Source organism: Brachycentrus maculatus, unplaced genomic scaffold, assembly GCF_059751285.1.
Source record: "Brachycentrus maculatus isolate JH-2025_06_01 unplaced genomic scaffold, ASM5975128v1 h1tg000109l, whole genome shotgun sequence".
Classification (NCBI taxonomy): Eukaryota; Metazoa; Arthropoda; class Insecta; order Trichoptera; family Brachycentridae; genus Brachycentrus; species Brachycentrus maculatus.
Window position 1 is genome coordinate 1,039,504 of NW_028280862.1, and position 22,078 is coordinate 1,061,581.

General features: G+C 32.3%; 1 protein-coding gene across 2 annotated transcripts in view; it reads left to right on the forward strand.

Annotated features, from left to right (window-relative positions):
• The window catches only part of LOC148310069 (glutamate decarboxylase-like), a 62,953-nt gene that overhangs the window by 22,807 nt on the left and 18,068 nt on the right, over positions 1-22,078 (forward strand). For both annotated transcript variants that reach the window (XM_088259070.1, XM_088259069.1), the window contains exons 5-8: positions 15,707-15,904; positions 17,015-17,133; positions 19,523-19,663; positions 20,735-20,845. In XM_088259070.1, the coding sequence (XP_088115196.1) occupies positions 15,707-15,904; positions 17,015-17,133; positions 19,523-19,663; positions 20,735-20,845 (569 nt within the window). The remainder of the gene's footprint in view (positions 1-15,706; positions 15,905-17,014; positions 17,134-19,522; positions 19,664-20,734; positions 20,846-22,078) is intronic.

Here is a 22,078-nt window from a genome sequence, read left to right on the forward strand (position 1 = left end):
GAGATGCATGAATGTGGAAGAAGCGAAGATTGTTTGCAAAGACTAAATGGTGTGGCGTTCTATTCATTCCACCTAATCTTTTAGGGAATCGGCGTTATGTTTGTTTGTTTGATGACGTTTTTACTACATCAAGGGTACTTTAATTTAGAGAAAAGAAAATTATGGAAATTATTTGGAAAACAAATGCGATTTTAGTTTTATTCCAATGGTCTTGTCACTCTCACCGTCGCTAACTACTGGTGAAAGAGCGTCCCTCGCCATCGAACCGCAACAGCAAAGTCAACGATTTTTGGTTTTTAATATTTGGAATGAGTATTTTCGAGTTTAGGAGCCTATGCAACGGATTCAGCGGTCCGTGTGTAATGCAACATGAAAAGGGCGGGAAAATGCCCCCGGCCTGGTTCTGACAAGTGAATCGATAAGCTAGAACCCAGTGGATATGTGGATGATGAAAAAATATAATTTTAAATACAGACAAACAACATAATTTTAAATATCGTCGTAGACAAAGTTCTTAAAAAAAGGAGGGCCAAGTGATTTTTAAATACGGTTGTTAAAAAATTTAACTAACTAGCACACCGCTTTCTCGCAGGGATAGGCAGAGAGAAACTTGTACTAAAATTCTTCATCAATATTTCCAATATTGTTTTCTTCATTATCATTATTTGTAATAAATCGCGCGAACGTATGTATATATATATATATATATATATATATATATATATATATATATATATATATATATATATATATACACATATGTATATATGATTATATATATATATATATATATATATATATATATATATATATATATATATATATATATATATATATATATATATATATATATATCTAACTGACTAACTATCATAAACATCGGAAGCAGAGAGAACGGACCACCACACCACTCTGTCTTTGCAAATAATCTTCGTCTCTTCCACATTCATGCATCTTCTCATATACACCTTCCGATTATTCTTACTCCCTGACCTGACAGCTTTCAAGTGTTCGACAAACTTAATCATGTCAAGTTTTAGTCGGTCTTACTCTGCTCCTGCGGTTGTTAACATACTGCATACGTATACACACACAAACATGTTAAAACATAAAATAAATAAAATTTTCCTTTAACCTTAATCCACACTAAATGATGCATAGGAGACTGTTATGTTGCTATCGGTTATCTTGATCGAAGGATAGGTGATCAGCACTGCAATTCAGGTACCATTTTATGGTAATATTTAATAAATAAAAGAGTAACAAATCACCAATGAATATTTAGACCCTCCTCGGAATCGAACCCGTAACTCTATAGTTACCAATCTAAAGCTGCAAAGCTCTTACCACTACACGTTATTGACTATATGTTTAAAGTTCTACACGTTATAGATCTCGAACGTTTATATTAGAACACGTTCGGCCGCGCTGAGGGCTAGATGTGTCTCCACGCTATTTTTTTCGAATATATATTGGAATTTGACTTTTTTAGAATATGTTTTGAAAACATATTTTTATGATTTCATTAAAACTCCTTACTTTTCAATAACTCTTGGCTTTTCAAAACTTTATATTAATTTTAAAGAATTTATTTTTCTTAAACGATGTTTAAAGAAAAAAATTCAATAACGTCATATGTTACCTGAGTTAAAAGAAGATTAAATTGCGATTTATCGTTTATAAGGCTTTAACATAATAAAATAACAACTTTGAATACTTGATATGTGTTTTAACCCGCAAGCTGCGGATTGCATCTATTGTCGTTTTTTATAGAAGTACCGTTGACTGCGGATCGCATGCATAGTCGTTTTTCAACTTTACGTACTTATATCAACACCTATGGATAATTTTTTGCACTTAAATTTGGTTCGAGGCATGGATAAATTAGTTCTCTTTGATTTATTGTCACAAAACATCAAAATTATTTTAATTTACTGTCAACTTTATCGTGAATACTTCCGGTCGGCTCGTGCTCCGCAGATACGACAGGCGCGTCTTCTATACAGCCGTCATACTTTAGGCCGCGAGTCCGTAAATGTTAATATTTTTGTGTAAATACACCATAAAAACATAATAAGTAAAGTGCATTGTGTACTGTGAACATCTATGATGGATATCCGAAAGTTTCACTACAAAAAATAGGCAAAAATATCATTTTTTTGTCAAAAATATTGTAATGTAAAATAACCCAGCACGGTACGGAATGTTTGTCACTCGAAATCGAGCAGCTTAGAGGTTAAGTTTGCATGTACGCTACTTTATAAACCATCAATAAAAACTACACTGGGTTGAAATTTTCCCAGCGCGGGAATTGATAGACGTCAAACGCCATGCTGGAATTCCACTCAGTATTGCCAGATTATCGGATCAGCGGACGTCTTCCCATTGTGCTCGAGTACCTACCCGCGCAGAGGAAACCGGGGCAAGTTGTAACAGGGGAGGGAGATAGAGGATTTTACATGTAACACTGGAGTATTTGCTGTAATAATTTCTGTGTTTGACGCGTGTCCATAATGCGTTGAGGAATGTGGTAATAGATGTATGAACTAGACCGCTTTGGATACATAAAGATTACAAAAGATTATGTGTTATAGTTGTTTGAGACATGTGTAACTTCGAATAACCGTTCGCCTCCGCGGTGTAATGGTTAGCTTGTTTAGCTACCGTGCTGGAGGTCTTAAATAATTTTTTTTTTTTTTTACTTTATATTTATATTTATTTAATATAACCGTAGACTTGTCCCTAAAACGCAGGAGTGATCACCTTGCCTACACCTGTTAACGCTTACGATGACACCGCGTCATGTTACATAGGGCACTGCATCCTAAAGCAGAAGTGTTGGAAATCACATGTGCTTCAAATATTAATTATTCATGCCTAGTATTCGTTAATAAGTCGGAACGGAATTCGTTAATCGAAACACCGTTTTTGTATTAAAAAATATTTTTTTCTTAGAAATAATTATATGGTTTTGAAAGGAAAAGAGTAATTGAAAAGTAAAAAAGATTATTGATAGGTAGAGAGTTATTTAATATATATTAGTAAAAAAAATCAAATGTACATTTTTTTTTAAAATCGGGTGTTGATAGACGCGTTTCGTCTTCAGCGGTTTGTCGGCGAATTAGTTCTTGTTGGGTAATATATCCAAAATAAAACAAGGTTTTTGTTGGATTGAATTCTACATTTATTTATGTATATCTTAATACGTGACGCATTTCGTCTTCTTAGGACATCATCAAACTCTCTCGATAATGTCCTAAGAAGACGAAATGCGTCACGTATTAAGATATATATAAATAAATGTATAATTCAATCCAAAAACACCTTGTTTTATTTTGGATATATTACCCAACAATTCAATATGGAATTCTTTATCAAACTCTCTTTATAATGTCCTAAGAAGACGAAACGCGTCACGTATTAATTCCATCGAACCTTGTTTTATTTTGGATATATTACCCAACAATTCAATATGGAATTCTTCCAACTGTCTGCAGTTACAATAAATGAATTAGTTCTTTCTTTGCGAATATCCCATAAATTATTAATATAGATAGTCAAACATGTCAATATACACATCTCCAAGTCTTCTAGACAGATTTTGATACCTCAGCTGCACCAATCTCGCCCGCATTTCCGTTCTTCCGCTCTCCGTCCACTTCTTGCAATCATCCCTCTGTAGATCCCTATCTCGACATTTCCCTTTGTCTAGCCACCCACCGCTGTAGGGGTGGCCCTCCACCGACGCCGATTATCCGCGCCATTTACTCGGATAATTGAATGGTTATTTCGACCGCCCGTGCGGGTGATTCGGCGACATGATGGAATTGAAATGATACTTTGAAATTCTAATATTTTTTGTTCATTTTTTTCTTTATTTGTCCGCCTCCGTAGTGTAATGGTCAGCACGCTCGGCTACCGTTCTGGAGGTCCCGGATTCGATTCCCAAAGGGGTTAAAATAAATATAAGTGATTTTTTCACTGTAATATTTATTCAATATTACCATGGACTGGTACCTGAAGCGGAGGGCTGATCACCCTTCCTTCATGTGTAAACGATCAAGATAACACTGCGTTTATATGACAGTGCCCTATGCACCATTGGGGTGCGGATAAGGTTTTTTTTATTATATATATATATATATATATATATATATATATATATATATATATATATATGTGTATAAATATATTTTTATATATATTTATATATATATATATATATATATATATATATATATATATATATATATATATATATATATATATATATATATATATATATATATATATATATATATATATATATATATATATATATATATATATATATATATATATATATATATATATATATATATATATATATATATATATATATATATATATATATATATATATATATATATATATATATATATATATATATATATATATATATATATATATATATATATATACATATATATATATATATATATATTTATATTTATATATATATTTATATATATATACATGTTTTATGTATATATATATATATATACTTATACATAAATATTTAAAACATTAAATTTTGTGTACCCATTATTCTCATCAGCATGTGTATTTTCACTTGTTGATAAGAACATTTTTAGGTTTTTGAAACTAGTCGTGCAAGTGTTTTATTTTTTATTCAAATTATCATGTGATTTTGCAAAGTTAATGCCAAATCTATCATCGATACGTGATAAAACTAGTCTTGTGAAATGAAATGAATCTCAATTAGTGGTTCAATACAAGTGTTTACTTTTTAATGAGTAAAACTTAAATGCAACATTTTGAGTGTGTCCAAATACTTGTTATCTCCAATTACAGGAGTTACAACCGGTCGTCAGCCCCGTAAATGCCAAGACTTCCATATTCTTCTTAATCTTAGATAAGTTAAAAAAAAATATGAGAAATATATTTCAATTAGTGGTTTAATACAGTGTTTACATTTTAATGAGTAAAACATATATTTATATATATGTATATATATTTAATATATATATATATATATATATATATATATATATATATATATATATATATATATATATATATATATACATATATATATATATATTTTTTTTTTAATGTTTTATTTAAGTCTATCGATTGTTGTGCATACAAAACTGGGAACCGGGAACAACCAGCGATGCCAGTTTTGTTAGGGGACGTCTCGCGCAACAGAGCTAGGGTCGGAGGGCGCAAATAAAGGATTATTTCTACATCGACGAACCCTCTTACAGACTTACCTACGCTCCGGTTCACAGCATCACGGCCCTACAATCACTATTAGCTAGAAACGGGATGCAGAAATGCCTAAGTGTAAATTATTTTTCCTCTTTCTTTAAGCCTTTACCCACTACTACTACTACTACTACCAACATGCCCTTTGGAGAGGATGGAACGCCACACTTTTCTGGTTTACCAACATCATAGTTCTATAAACACTATGAATTATTTTCAACATTTTGAGTGTGTCCAAAAACTTGATCACTTGTTATTATCTCCAATCAGGAGTTACTTTTTATGTTATTTTTTTACATCTCTACATGAATGAAGAAGAATATGGAAGTCTGGACATTTACGGGGCTTACGACCGTCATTGGCTGGATTAAATATGTAAAGTGATAAAAAACAATGTACAAATGAAAATGATATTTTCTGGCGTTTATCATGTGTGTAATAATCCAAGATTCGGACCTCACATACTAAGCTTCTTTTCATCTCACCAATAGACGTCTCTAGTGATTCAAGAATAATGTTTCAAAATTGGTTCATATATATATATATATATATATATATATATATGTATATATATATATATATATATATATATATATATATATATATATATATATATATATATATATATATATATATATATATATATATATATAGGAAAGGTGATCAGCCCTCCGCTTCAGGTACCAGTCCAGGGTAATATTGATTAAATATTACAGTGAAAAAATCACTTATATTTATTTGACCCCCCCTGGGAATCGAACCCGGGACCGAACCTCCAGAACGGTAGCCGAGCTTGCTGACCATTACACTACGGAGGCGGACAAAATACTTATATGTATTTATTTATATATATATATATATATATATATATATATATATATATATATATATATATATATATATATATATATATATATATATATATATATATATATATATATATATAGAAAGAGAAAAATAATTTGGACTTAGGCATTTCTGCATCCCGTTTCTAGCTTATAGTGATTGTAGAGCCATGGTGTTGGTGAACCTAAAGAGTGTTGCGTTCCATCCTCTCTGCCTACCCCTGTGGGGAAACGGCGTGATGATAGAACTAGTAGTAGTCATAGTAGGTAAGGGTTGAAAGAAATAGGAAAAATAATCTACATTTTTTTTAACAACATTTTGAGTGTGTCCAGATACTTGTTCACAAAATATAGATTATTTCCAATAAAAGGAGTTATTTCCATACTATTTTTTGGTACTGGTATTTCATACTGGTTTAAGTGATCACTTTACACACGTGTAACGTTCACCAATTCTGCTTATTATTGACAACCATACTATTCAAATTCTTGGAAGTTCTATATATAAATAAATTCCTTTTTAAATAATTGTTCCTTAATTTTTTTTGTGTAATTTTACAAGCAAAGTTTTCGATTAATCATATCTTATTTTAAAATAGCTCTTAGCTTACGAATATTTACATTAATGTGCTACCCTCTGCTGTGCAAATAACTAATTTAAAACAATTTACCACACTAGAAAGAGCGTTGAGCCTTACTACGACTCAGGGGTGGCAAACGAAATGAATATTGGAAGATATTTTATACGATTATTAAGGGTTTTTTTCAAAAGCCCTGAATAATCAATTATATCAAGCTTTTTACTTAAAAAATATATACGTATATTGTAATATCATTTAAATATTTATTACAATTCCATATTTTATCATTTTTACTAAATAAATAAATACAGATTATTAGGAATGCAAAGCTGAGATAAGCATTATCGATTAAATTAAGGAAGGTGTGTAGAGATGGTTTGGACATGTAGAAAGAATGAGTGAGGAAAGAACGGTAAAACAAATTTATGAGGCGTATGTAAATGGAAAAGGAGCAGAGGAAGATCGAGAAAAACATGGCACGATCAGGTACGCCAAATACTTGAAAGCGGTCAGGTTATGAGTCGTAATAATCGGCGGGTATGTATGAGGACATGCATGAACGTGGAAGAGGCGAAGAATGTTTGCAAAGACAGAGTGGTGTGGCGTTCTATTCACTCTGCCTGCCCTACGCGTAAGCGGCGTGATGGCTAGTTAGTTAGTTAGTCAGATTTTAGTAACGTAAGCACAAACGTTGTTTCGTTTTATTATGTTTGAAAATTTATAAAAAAAATACATTCTTGAAAAAATATATTTATTGATTTGGCGTTTAATTTGTAGAACTCCATTTTAATTTATGTATTAATTTTAAATCAAACACAGATTTTTTGTCACATTCGTTTGATAATGCCCTAACAAGGCGAAACAATTGTCACAATATATTTTTTTATGTGTTTTTGTTAATAAAATACAACTTAGTAGACTCAAAAAATCTGTGTTTGATTTAAAATTAATACATAAATTGAAAAAATATGCCGTGTGCCGTTCCACCGCATTACATGGGAAAAAAGGCCTGCTTATAACTTCATTAAATATTCATATAAAATATGATGATATAGAAATTCCCATCATTAAAAAAATTCCTACTTTCATCCTTATGTTGCCAACTCTAACACATAACTTTTGATACACGCCTGTGCAGAAATTGAATAGCCTAGGGTTGTTCACCCCTTCGTGTGATGTACGGCTCCCCTCCCCCACTCACATCCCTTTCCCTTAAGTCAAGCCCATTCGGTGGAGGTATGTCGGATTATATTAAATTCCTCTTGATGAATTAATATTGTTTTTATAGGAGCCCATTCCGCGTCACTCTACCCCACGCCGGGATTACAAATGCCGGGAATGCTTTACGCGAATTTAAAGGCGAAAGAATGCTTTTATGTCGGCATTTTGCTCGTTATTAAAATGAGAAAATTTGTATTTTTATTTTAGACTTTATTTTTTATTTACAAATGCGATTGAAGCTTTAGTAAATGCGTGAAAAAAATATTAGTCTCCTCTTCCTCAGGTTGTAAGTCCTTTTATCATATACAATGTCACCTAGGCCATACCTTTGTATCATGTTATCTTTCTTAACAACATTTTGAATGTGTCCAAATACTTTGCTCACTCCTTTCAAGAACGTCATAAATCAAAAAACTTGATTTTTCAGGAGAACGTTTTTAAAGTTTAAAAATATAATACAATGTATTACAAATAAATATCTAGCCACTTATTGAACTTTTTATTGTGCAACAGACCTTTTTAGGTAAAACCTGAAGGTTTTTTCCCCATTTGAAAAATATTTAGTTTATTTAAAAAAATAATTAAACAATACCTTTTCTTCAAAATACAAACACAACACTTTCTGCCCTGTAGCGGGTAAATATTAAGTTAGAAATATGCCTCTTTTGCTGGGATATAGTACGTTATCTGGGCATTCCGAAAACATGCACAGCTAAAAATTTACGATTTTTGATTTATGACGTTCTTGAAAGGAGTGAGCAACTTGTTCACAAAATCTGGATTACCTCCAATTACAATTGGAAAGTATTTGGACACACTCAAAATGTTGTAAATAAATTATCTGGTCAAATTATAAGCATAAATAATAAAAATGTAAATGATATTTTCTGGCGTTTGTCATGTGTGTGATTATAATCCAGGATTCGGACCTCACATACTAATAAAAGAGTTTCTGCTCAATAAAAAGCTTCTTTTCATCTCACCAATAGATGTTTCTAGTGAAGTTCTAGTGATTCAAGAATAATGTTTCAAAATTGGTTCATATATATATAGAGCTTCCAAGAATTTGGGTTGTGTGGTTGTCAATAATAAGTAGAATTGGTGAATGTTACACGTGTGTAAAGTGATCATCTAAACAAGCCTATGACGGTCATCAGCCCCGTAAATGCCCAGACTTCCATATTCTTCTTCAACTTTAATGAGATGTAAAAAGACAATATGTTTTTTTTTTCTGTAACATCCATGAATTCTTTGGTCTTCCTGTAGATGCCTTTCGAGTAAGATCCACGGCGATTGCCTGGTTCACGATATGATCAGGTTCTCTGCGTCCTATGTGCCCATACCACCTCCAATTGCCTTTCCTCTATCTAACTATTGATGCCTGTTACAGCCAGGCTTCTACGAATTCGTGAACACATTATTTTGTCTCTAAGGGACACTCCAGCTGACCATCTAAGCATTCGCATTTCAGCAATTTCTAGTTGCCTAGAGTATGTGATCATACTATCTCAATTGCCTTTCCTCTACCTTAGTATTAATTGCAAAGACAGAGCTGTGTGGCTTTCGATTCTCTCTGCCTACCCCTGCGTTGTTTACTTAGATATGTGTGGATACAATCAGATTATAATGAAAGGGTGCTATAGTTTGAAGAAGCAACAAATAATGCACACGTGACGTGATATTCAATATGCAACTCACCCCATATAAATATAAGCTTCTCAATATTATTAATATTTATTTAGAGCATTTACTTTGTGGTTGGTCATTTTTACTTATTTATTTTTTTACAAAAATGTTAATTCAATTCAAACCCTTATCCGCACCCCAATGGTGCATAGGGCACTGCATTATGTAAACACAGTGTTATCTTGATCGTTAACACGCGTAGGAAAGGTCATCAGCCCTCCGCTTCAGGTACCAGTCCTGGGTGATATTCAATAAATACAAGAGTGAGAAAATCACTTATATTTATTTGATCCCCCCTGGGAATCCAACCCGGGACCTCCAGAACGGAGGTGAGGCTAGCCGAGCGTGCTGACCATTACACTACGGAGGCGGACTGTTGAAAATGTTAATAATAATAGTATATAACCACTCGCCGAGATTTTGACACTGCATGTGCATGTTTAACCTCGGCTCGTAACGCATGTCTGTGGTGAAAACTTGTGCATGTTGGTCTTTGGGTCGACGAAAATTTTTCATATTTATATATATATATATATATATATATATATATATATATATATATATATATATATATATATATATATATATATATATATATATATATATATATATATATATATATATATATATATATATATATATATATATATATATATATATATATATATATATATATATATATATATATATATATATATATATATATATATATATATATATATATATATATATATATATATATATATATATATATATATATATATATATATATATATATATATATATATATATATATATATATATATATATATATATATATATATATATATATATATATATATATATATATATATATATATATATATATATATATATATATATATATATATATATATATATATATATATATATATATATATATATATATATATATATATATATATATATATATATATATATATATATATATATATATATATATATATATATATATATATATATATATATATATATATATATATATATATATATATATATATATATATAAAATATGAAAATTTTGAGAACCTTTGGTTTACTGTCACGTGACTCCAGTGGCGTAGGAAGGTGCCTGTGTAATGGTATTACCAATTTGGTGTCGAATTGAGGACCCCTGATTTCATTAGTGGACTGATGAACGCTCACAAACCACTGATTGCTCTATTCACCCAAATTCTACCATTGTATTGAAGAAATCGTATATCATACGAACACTCCGACGTATGAATGATTTTTTTGAATAAATTTGAACTCAATTCAAAATCATTTGATTCCAATTGTGAAGGTCTTCTACAAAAAGTAACATTTCCAATATTGCACAAAAAATCCTTTAAATGCAAATATGTTCTGTTGACTGTATTCTATCGAAATCTTAATTAAAGTTGCAACAAAACGGGACCAATCCTGTGTTAAACCAATATGAAATCATTAAATCGCACCAAAACGTAACAATTTTACAAGCTAGAATTCCTGATTACTTAAAATCATTTAAAATCGAAATATAACGTTTTGGTGAGGACCTCCACATATCGCTCACTCCTTAACGTCATAAATCAAAAAACTTGATTCTTCAGGAGAAAGTTTTTAAAGTTTAAAAATATAATGCAATGTATTAAAAATAAATATCAAGTAACTTATTGAACTTTTTATTGTGTAACAGATCTTTTTAGGTAAAACCTGAAGGTTTGTTCTTCATTTGAAAAATATTTAGTATATTTAAAAAATAATTAAAAAATACCTTTTCTTTAAAATGTAAAAACAACACTATCTGCCCTGTAGCGGGTAAATATTAAGTTAAAAATATGCCGCTTTTGCTGGGATATAGTACATTTTCTGGGCATTCTGAAAACATGCACAACTGAAAATTGACGATTTTTGATTTATGACGTTCTTGAAAGGAGTGAGCGATATATGTATCGATTCGGCATTAACATTGTGAAATAACATAATTTTTTATTTGGTTATTTATTTTAAAACATATTACATACATAAGTCACATATATAATATTCCCGATACAGATCTGAAATAGATCGTGTCATTCAGCCATGCGGTATTTTATTACATTCAAACCCTTATCCGCACCCCAATGGTGCATAGGGCACTGAATATAAACGCAGTGTTATCTCGATCGTTAACACATGAAGGAAAGGTGATCAGCCCTCCGCTTCAGGTACCAGTCCAGGGTGATATTGAATAAATATTAGGGTGAAAAAATCACTTATATTTATTTGACCCCCCGTGGAAATCGAACCCGGGACCTACAGAATGGTAGCCGAGCGTGCTGACCATTACATTATGGAGGCGGACAATTTTATAACATACCATTGACAAATTTCTTTCGTATAGTTTTCTAAATAAGTATTGTAAAATGTGTCCTCGGCACGTGAAAACTCGGTGAGGACACATTTCTGTAAATTGTTATTACGTGGATGATGAAATTTATAAATAAATATATAAAAGAAAAAATGGTACATATTTATATACAATAAAAAAATTCACGATATTTTTTATGGGGAAGTTAGGGTAGATAAGACGTGTCCGTATATTTCCCATAAATAAACACATAAAAAAGGAACAGACATGGAAGATGATAATATCTCCAATATTTTGAGGGGAAAAACTCGACACCCCTGGGATTCGAACTCGGTAGCTAAAATAATCGAATTGAAAATATATCGAGTCCTACCTTAGTTTGGAAATCATTTAAAACTTAAACCAATGGTTTGATAAAAATAAATAAGAACTAATTCTGAATTTTTGTCCGCTTTCGTAGTGTAATAGTTAGCATGTTCAACTACCGTGCTATGAGGTCCCGGGTTCGATTCCCAGAGAGGGTGAAAATTAGTGATTTTATACTTTTTTACACAAGGTGGGTCCAAACTTCTAGCTTCTAAAACATTTCCATCAATGGCAGCGCCATCTGTTGAACGTAAAAGCAATACACGCAATACTCAACAACGCTCATGGCGGAAAGCGTGCTTTTTGACAGCCGCTAAAATATTGTATTCGTCTCTGTGGTGTAATGGTTAGCGTGTTTAGCTACCGTGCTGGAAGAGCCGGGTTAGATTCCCAGAGGGAGTGAGAATAAATGTTTCAGATTTTACATTCTACTATTTATTTAATAATACCCTGGACTGGTCCCTTAGGCGCAGGAGTCTTCATGAAAGTAACGATCAAGATAACAGTGCGTCAATATGATGCAGTGCCCTATGCACCATTGGGTGTGGATAAGAGTTAGAAGAAGAAGAATTCTGAATAGGTCTCACCTATCTTCAATTGGAGTAAACTATATACATACTTACTTCACAAATTTCCCAACGGTACTTAGAACCGTGTCAACTTCAAATATTAAAAAATGTTTTACTTAGTAAATACCACTATTTCTACAAAGTGACTGCCGAATCAATTTATGAAATTATTAAAAAATTATTTAGAGTGTGTTTTTTGTTGTCAATAGAAAGAGTGAACTAAATATTCGGCTATCAACGCCAGGCAGCATCTGTTAATTAATTTTATTAAAAAATGCGGTGGCACTTGTGTCCCTTATCGCCCCAATTTCCCCCACGCAAGTGCACGTGCACCTATCTCCGAACCGATTACCAGCGCTTCTCAAAGTTTCCATTTTTTTCCACAACATTTTGGGACTCTCAGACTTATCATCATCTCTCGTATAAAAACGGTAAATACATTTTTTTAACTAAATAAGAGAAATATTTGTGTTTTTATAATGTTCAAAATTTAACCATCTACCGTCTTTGACATGTCATAAGCCGCGTAAATAACCAGACTCTCATCTTCTTTACTTATATTAGGATGTTAAAATTTAAACAAAGTGTCGTGTTGTGGTTCCATGGTTAGTGTCGCGGACTCTTGAGAAGTCAGAGTTTCTCGGTTCAAACCCACCCTACCACAATTTGGTACCTATTTCTAATAATGAACAGCTTAGACTCGCTAAAATACCATAGTATGAATTTGGAGTATTTTTGTAAATAATAATAAAATCTTTTTTTCTTAAAAAATATATTGACGTGGTGGTTTATGTATCACTTTGCGAAAAAGATACAAACTATAATAAAATAACGTGTTTTTCGTTTTTTCCACATTAATATATAGCAATATATCGTTCCGAACATTTTTAATATGTTGCCGACGGAGGTTAGAGGTCAAAATAAAAAATGGAACAAAGGCAAAATAAAGAAGTGGGTAAATGATCAAGACTTAATTTTATGAAAATTGTAAAATGTTTACAAGTATTCTTAATTTTTCTCTCTTTTTTATGTGTACATAAGGTTAAAATGGTTAAAAACAATAAAATATTAATCAAAAATAACTCCACCGACAAGACACACAAGGTGGCTGCAATTTTTTTAAAAATATGTTAAAAATTGTGATTTAAACTAGAGTAAAAAAATTATGTTAATAATAAAAAATAAAAATACATTTTTTAAAAATTAATAATAAAAAAAAAACAAATATGTCTCTTTGATTATAAAAATAAATATACATATATTAGATAGCAAAAATAATGAAATTCGATTCATTCTGCCAGAAACTCAAAAATTTCAGGCGCACATGCTTACAAATTTTAAGAACCTCTGAGAAACTCTGGATAGGGGAGGTCGGGCAAGACGGCCCATATTGTTGTCTGAATACATTATTGAAATGGGGGTAGTGATTGCGCCAGGGGAGCTCCCGCCCCCGCCCCTACCCTCTGCCCTCCCGCTGCGGTCCCGCGGGGATGTTTATCTGCCCGACACACGTTTAGGCCGCAATCCGCCGCCCGGATTTGCATAATCCGCCGCAGGACGAAGGAAGCTGACGATGATCCATCATTTTGTGGCCCGACTTACTTTTTATCGCCTTAAGTGAATTGTGTTTAGGATTTTTTACGGGGAAATACACTCAGTTTAATGCGTACTGTTTTAAATATATGTATAATAAAAATCATCTTCTTTTTCTTCTTCTTCTGCTTAGTCTTGGTCTTGTGGCCTGTTTTAAAGAGGGACACTTATAATATTAATAAAAATGAATTTATATAAATACATATCGCTTACTCCTTTCAAGAACGTCATAAATCAAAATTCGTAAATTTTCAGTTGTGCATGTTTTCGGAACGCCCAGAAAATGTACTATATTCCAGCAAAAAAGGCATAATTTTAATTTAATATTTACCCGCTACAGGGCAGAAAGTGTTGTTTTTGCATTTTGAAGAAAAGTTATTGTTAAAATTTTTTTTTTTAAAAATGTTTATACGAGTATGTATACACATATTCATTCATTTATTATATCATATACAAATTTAGAAATAACAAAATACAAAAATGTGCCATCACTGATTTTTCACTTGCGAGGGCATATTTTGCAATAATTGTTTGAAAATTATAATGTGAAAAAATAGTTTATGCAGATATTATTCCTTCCTGGATAAATTTCTGTGTTTTCATGGATATACATATTTCAATAATAAAGTTACTTAAAAAAAGTATTTATAAAACTCTTTAATAAGCCATTCACGCCGCTTCTCCGCAGGGGTAGGTAGAAATAATATATAATCACATCAATCTGTATTTGCAACAATCTTCGCCTCTTAATCATCTCATCAGTCATTAAAGAAAGAAAAAAAATAAAGAAAATTATCTGTGTGTATATATATATATATGTATATATATATATATATATATATATATATATATATATATATATATATATATATATATATATATATATATATATATATATATATATATATATATATATATATATACATATATAATTTTATGACTGGTGTGTCATTCTATTATCTCCGTCTAACTCTGCAGAAAGTGACGTGCTACTTTGTAAGTTACCAGATCTATTATTTTTCTCCAATTTACCATATAAAAAGCAGCGATCCACCAGTTAGGACGTCTGTCAAGGCGAAATTAGAAAGTAAATACTGTGGATAGTCTGTCAAACTAACCTGACCTAACAGTCTGGCAACCTACCCAACCCAACCTAATAGTCTGGCAATCTAACCTTACCTAGCCTAACTTCTGACGGACGACCCTCTCTACCTTCCTCAGGCCATCCGCACTTCTTCAACCAGCTGTCCTGCGGGCTGGATCTCGTCTCCATGGCCGGGGAGTGGCTGACGGCCACCGCCAACACCAACATGTTCACGTACGAGATAGCTCCAGTCTTCATCCTCATGGAGCACGTGGTCATGGAGAAGATGCGCTCCATCATCGGCTGGGACACTGGCGACTCCATCCTGGCCCCTGGTGAGTGGATTCTCTACCATAGAAGCTGTAAACCAACCACCAAGCTTGAATCCCCTACCATAGAAGCTATAAAGCAACCACCAAGCTTGAATTCCCTACCATAGAAGCTATAAACCAACCACCAAGCTTGAATTCCCTACCATAGAAGCTATAAACCAACACCAAGCTTGAATACCATAGAAGCTATAAAACAACCACCAAACTTGAATTCCCTACCATAGAAGCTATAAACCAACCACCAAGCTTTAATTCCCTACCATAGAAGCTATAAACCAACCACCAAGCTTTAATTCCCTACCATAGAAGCTATAAACCAACCACCAAGCTTGAATTCCCTACCATAGAAGCTATAAACCAACCACCAAGCTTGAATTCCCTACCATAGAAGCTAAATATAAACCAACCACCAAGCTTGAATTCCCTACCATAGAAGCTATAAACCAACCACCAAGCTTGAATTCCCTACCATAGAAGCTATAATCCAACCACCAAGCTTGAGTTTGCTTTAGATCATGTGTGGCCAACATTTTCAGCAGCCGGGCCAAATTTTAGAAATCAGATTTCTTCCCGGGCCGCAAACCAAATTTCTTTTATTATTCAAAACAAACATGAAAAACATTGTTGTTTTGAAGAAGATATGATAAAAATATGAATCAAACATATTGATAAGAGTTAGACAGTACAAAAAATAAACATTAAAAATTTTTAAAATGTTGTTTTTTGAGACGTCTGATTTTGTTTGTCAGAACTATGTGCATCCATAAAAAAATAGGGTACATCTTATGGGGGTCGTATTATATATATACATATGAATATTCATTTATAAATTTAAAAAAAAACAACAAAGTTAATATGTTTTTTTTTTGCAAAGACTCACCATGCCACTTATGCGACTCGTCGGTGGAGTTCTTTTTACATAGGTTTTTTTTTAATTCTATTTCAGCATAGTACTGTACTGGTAGTACTTTGTTTATGTGTTAACAAGGCCAAAAAATTATCTAGAATTTCTATTTTTATTTTTATTTACCAAAAAATTTAGTAGACCCAAAATCAGTGTTTGGTTTTAATATAAAAAACGCCATTTTATTATTTTTCCTTCTATTTTTCCAGGTGGATCGATTTCCAACTTGTACGCCTTCCTGGCGGCCAGGCATAAGAAGTTCCCTCACTACAAGGAAAAGGGCCTAAACAGCATCCCTGGGGAGCTCGTGATGTTCACCTCTGATCAGGTAATTTCAAAAACTCCTCAGTTCATCAGCAAAAAAGAAGAAGACAATATAACATTTATTTGACAATGCATTCCAGTAATTTTTAGTTGGCTATATTCCTCGTACGACTTTATTACTCAGTATGCGCAGAGAGGTGTGCGGAAGGCCAGAAGGATGGTGGAACTCCATACGTATTAGTTTTTGCAAACAGTCTTCCACATACATGCATCTCCTCATACATACCCGTTGATTATTCCAACTCCTAACCTGGCCACGCTCAAGTATTTGAAAAACTTGATCAAGCTACAATGATTAAAGAAAACACTTCGTTTTTTACCACTTGAGTTTTATTATAGACTACATGTTTCACAAGTTAAACTTCCATCATTCAGGTCTGTATAATAACTAAAATATAAAATTGTTCTATAAATAAGGAGAGGGGAAAGTAAGGGGAAGGGGTTAGTCAAGGGACGGAGTTTGAAAACAAAGTAAAAATGGAAAGCAATGGTGAAGAATTTTGAAACAATATATTATTTAATAAATTATTATTAGAATTCAGGTTTTTTTGGATTTCTAAATTTTCAAGATAATTCATTATTTGGCCTTTATATGGAACAAGATGTAATAATTTTAATTTATGAGAGTGAAATGAGTGATTAGTATCTATTATGTGATTTGCAAATTCCGAAAAATAATTACTAACAAGATCGCTATGATGTTCTTTAATTCTAATCTTTAAATTTCTCGCAGTTTGATCAAGCTTATAGGACAAATTTAAAATCACTCTCAATAGTTAAAAAAAAAATGCAAAAATAATTCTTAAAAAGCCCAGAACTTACCCCTCAAACTAGTATTCAAAGAACTTATTGTACCAACAATTGAAGTTATTTTTAATAAAGCCACTATCTTACAAATTTTTAAAGAAAAAATAACTAAAGTTTAAATTTCGCGTAACCTTAGATTTTCTAATAATTTAATATTACACAGGTGTAGAACAACAGCGGCATTAAACCATTATACGTACGTAGGTAAAGTTTTTTTAATAAACTTTCGGAAAACTTAAAATTTATAGAAAATTATCAAATCTTTAAAACTAAAATTAAAAAAAAACACATAAGATTCACCCCTACCTAGACTCAATACCAAAGAATATTTTTTATTATTAATTTACTTTGATTATTTTTTATTTTAATATTTATTTACTTTGTTTAAAAAAATACAATTGTAAAACGAACTCCCTCTCTAAACACAAGTATCTACTTTATTAGAGAGGTAGAAACGTTATATTTGAAATGTATTGTATATTTACCAACTATTTTGTATTGTTTAAATATGTATTCTGTAAAAAAACAATAAAAAAGCTTTTTTTTGCTTCTATTACCAACCATATTACTTATAACCCTTATCCGCACCCAATGATGCATAGGGCACTGCATCGAATTGACGCTGTGTTATCTTGATCATTACTCACATGAAGGCAAGGTGATCACTCTTGCGCTTCAGGAACCAGTCCAGGGTAATATTAAATAAATATTACCGTGTAAAATCACTAATATTTATTTTCACCCCCCTGGGAATCGAACCCGGGACCTCCAGCACGGTAGCTAAACACGCTGACCATTACACCACGGAGGCGGACAAAACCAACTATATTCGCTTCATTAATTTGTTTTACCATTCTGTTCTAGCTTATTCTATTCCCATGTCCAAACCATCTCAACACACCTTAATTCATTTTATCGATAATGCTAATCTCAGCTTTGCATTGATTTATTATATCACCTGTTTTGAATATTGAAAGCATTAACTTTGTGGATCATATTGATATATTATTTTGAGAAATAAAAAGACTTATGACAGTCATAAATTAAACCCTGAAGAGGGCAACAGGCTGTTGCCGAAACTAGTTGGTTGTCAATAAAAATGGGAGTGGATCAAAAAACAAAATCTTTTTATTTCTCAAAATAATATATCTTATATCACCATTCGAACATCTACCATAAATCGTTTGGCCGCACATTGCGACTGGATTCAATGCTTTTTGATCGTCTCCTTCCTGGCTAAATTCCACTTCACCGTCTTTGCAGACCGTTGGAATCAGCTCTCCTCGTCCTCAGGTTGGTCCATGCCTTCGAATCATGTTATCTTTCTGCAGCATCCATGAATTATTTGGTCTTCCTCTAGATATCTTTCAAGGAAGATCCATGGTGACTGCCTGGTTCACAATATGATCAGGTTCTCTGCGTCCTATGTGCCTATACCACCTCCAGTTGCCTTTCCTCTACCTTACTATTGATGCCTGTTACAGCCTGGCTTCCACGAACGCGTGAATTGTTTCTCCATTTTGCTGTATTGGGAGGATGGAGTTTTGTATTGAATGTGTGACGTTCATGTTGTGTATTTGTTCTAGTGCCACTACTCGGTCAAGTCCTGCGCTGCAGTGTGCGGTCTTGGTACAGACAACTGTATCATTGTGCCAAGTGACGAGAGGGGCAGGCTGATCCCGACGGAGCTGGAGAGACTCATCTTGGAGAAGAAGAGCCGAGGACAGGTAACCAAAAATAATAATAAATAAACAATATAAATACCTTTACCGCACCCCAATGGTGCATAGGGCACTGCTTCATATAAACGCAGTGTTATCTCGATCGTTTACACATGAAGGAAAGGTGATCAGCCCTCCACTTCAGGTACCAGTCCAGTGTAATATTGAATAAATATTATAGTGAAAAATTCACTTATATGTATTAAACCCCCCTGGGAATCGAACTCGGGACCTCCAGAACGGTAGCCGAGCATGCTGACCATTACACTACGAAGGCGGACAAAACCAAAAATAATAAAAAATAAAAATATTAAAAATATCTCACAATATTTTGATGGACCCAAATCTCTTGAGGGTTTTTACAGCAAAGATAAAAGATTTTTTCAAAATTACGCTTTGAAAATAGTGCTTAAGAAAAATTGATATAAGAATGTAGAAAAAATTAGAGAAGAACACAACTATTATTTTTTGACATCTCATCAAAGATGAAGAAGAATATGGAAGTCTCGCCATTTACGGGGCTTACGACCGTCGTAGGCTGGTTTACGTGATCACTCTACACACGTGCAACATTCACCAATTCTACCCATTATTGACAACCACACTACTCAAATTCTTGAAAGTTCTATATATATATATATATATATATATATATATATATATATATATATATATATATATATATATATATATATATATATATATATATATATATATATATATACACATATATATATATATATATATATATATATATATATATATATATATATATATATATATATATATATATATATATATATATATATATATATATATAAATATATATATATATATATATATATATATATATATATATATATATATATATATATATTTATACATATATATATATATATATATATATATATATATATATATATATTTATATATATATATATATATAAATATATATATATATATATATATATATATATATATATATACTTACTAAACGAAAGAGTGAACTCTTAATTTTGTCGAGCTAACCCAGATCAATTGTTTACTTTTTAAATATTTTATTTGTTTTTTATTTAGATTCCATTCTTCGTGAACGCAACTGCAGGAACCACTGTGATTGGAGCATTCGACCCCATCGACGAGATAGCAGATATTTGCGAGCGTCACAACTGTTGGCTGCACGTTGATGTAAGTCTAAGTCTAAATATACAAATGAAACACGTGTCTAAGACCCTGTTTGAGTTTATTTACGTAAACGCGACTGTATTATTATTACGGTTAGATTAACGCAGAGAACATCATAGTCTAAGCTTAACTCTTCCGTGTCTGTCTGCTGTGCTGGTCGGGGTTGTGGGCGTCTGTGTACCGGCCAACGTCGAGTTGGAATCGGATCTAGCCGACTAATTGAACTAAACACTAATCCCTTTCACTGCCTACACTGGGGTACTTCTAGAAAACTCGGAGATGGACTTACAATCTTGTATTTATTTAGATTGGTAGTGATAGGTATATTGAAAGCTTTTCTTTTTAAAAAATGTAAATTCACAGTATAATCGGGATACAATTTTATATTGTTTCACATTTTCAATAAATTTCGCAACTTAGTTTTTAAAAAAATGCTTAGCAAGAGCAGATCTGTCAGGAAGCCTAGATGCTTCTGTATCAGATCTGGTCATGCGGTGGGACAGCTTTCAATAACGTATTATTATTATATATGTATTATTATTATATTGGAACAGGTAGATGATTTCGTGTATTTGGGTAGTATGTTTTCTAGGGATGGAAAGATTGATAAAGACATAGAAAGGAGAGTGAATGCTGGAAACAAAGTGAATGGTGCACTGAAATCAGTTATAGCAAATAAAAACCTATCAGCGGAAGCTAAACTGGCAGTGCACAACGGAGTCCTGGTTCCAACTCTAATGTATGGAAGTGAAACATGGAGTTGGCAAAAGAAGGATGAAAGTAGACTGAATGCAGTCGAAATGCGATCTCTCAGAAGAATGTGTAACAAAACGATGTATGATACATGTGCGAATAGTGCAATAAGGAACGAATGCAAAGCTGAGATAAGCATTATCGATAAAATTAAGAGAGGCGTGTAGAGATGGTTTGGACATGTGGAACGAATGGGTGAGGAAAGAACGGTAAAACAAATTTATGAGGCGAATGTTAGTGGAAAAAGGCGCAGAGGAAGACCGAGAAAAACATGGCACGATCAGGTATGCCAAACACTTGAATGTGGTCAGGTTAGGAGTCGTAACAATCGGCGGGTATGTATAAGAAGAGATGCATGAACGTGGAAGAGGCGAAGAATGTTTGCAAGGACAGAGTGGTGTGGCGCTCTACTCTCTCTGCCTACCCCTGCGGGGAAGCGGCGTGATGGTTAGTTAGTTAGTTAGTTTTATTATTATATTTTAA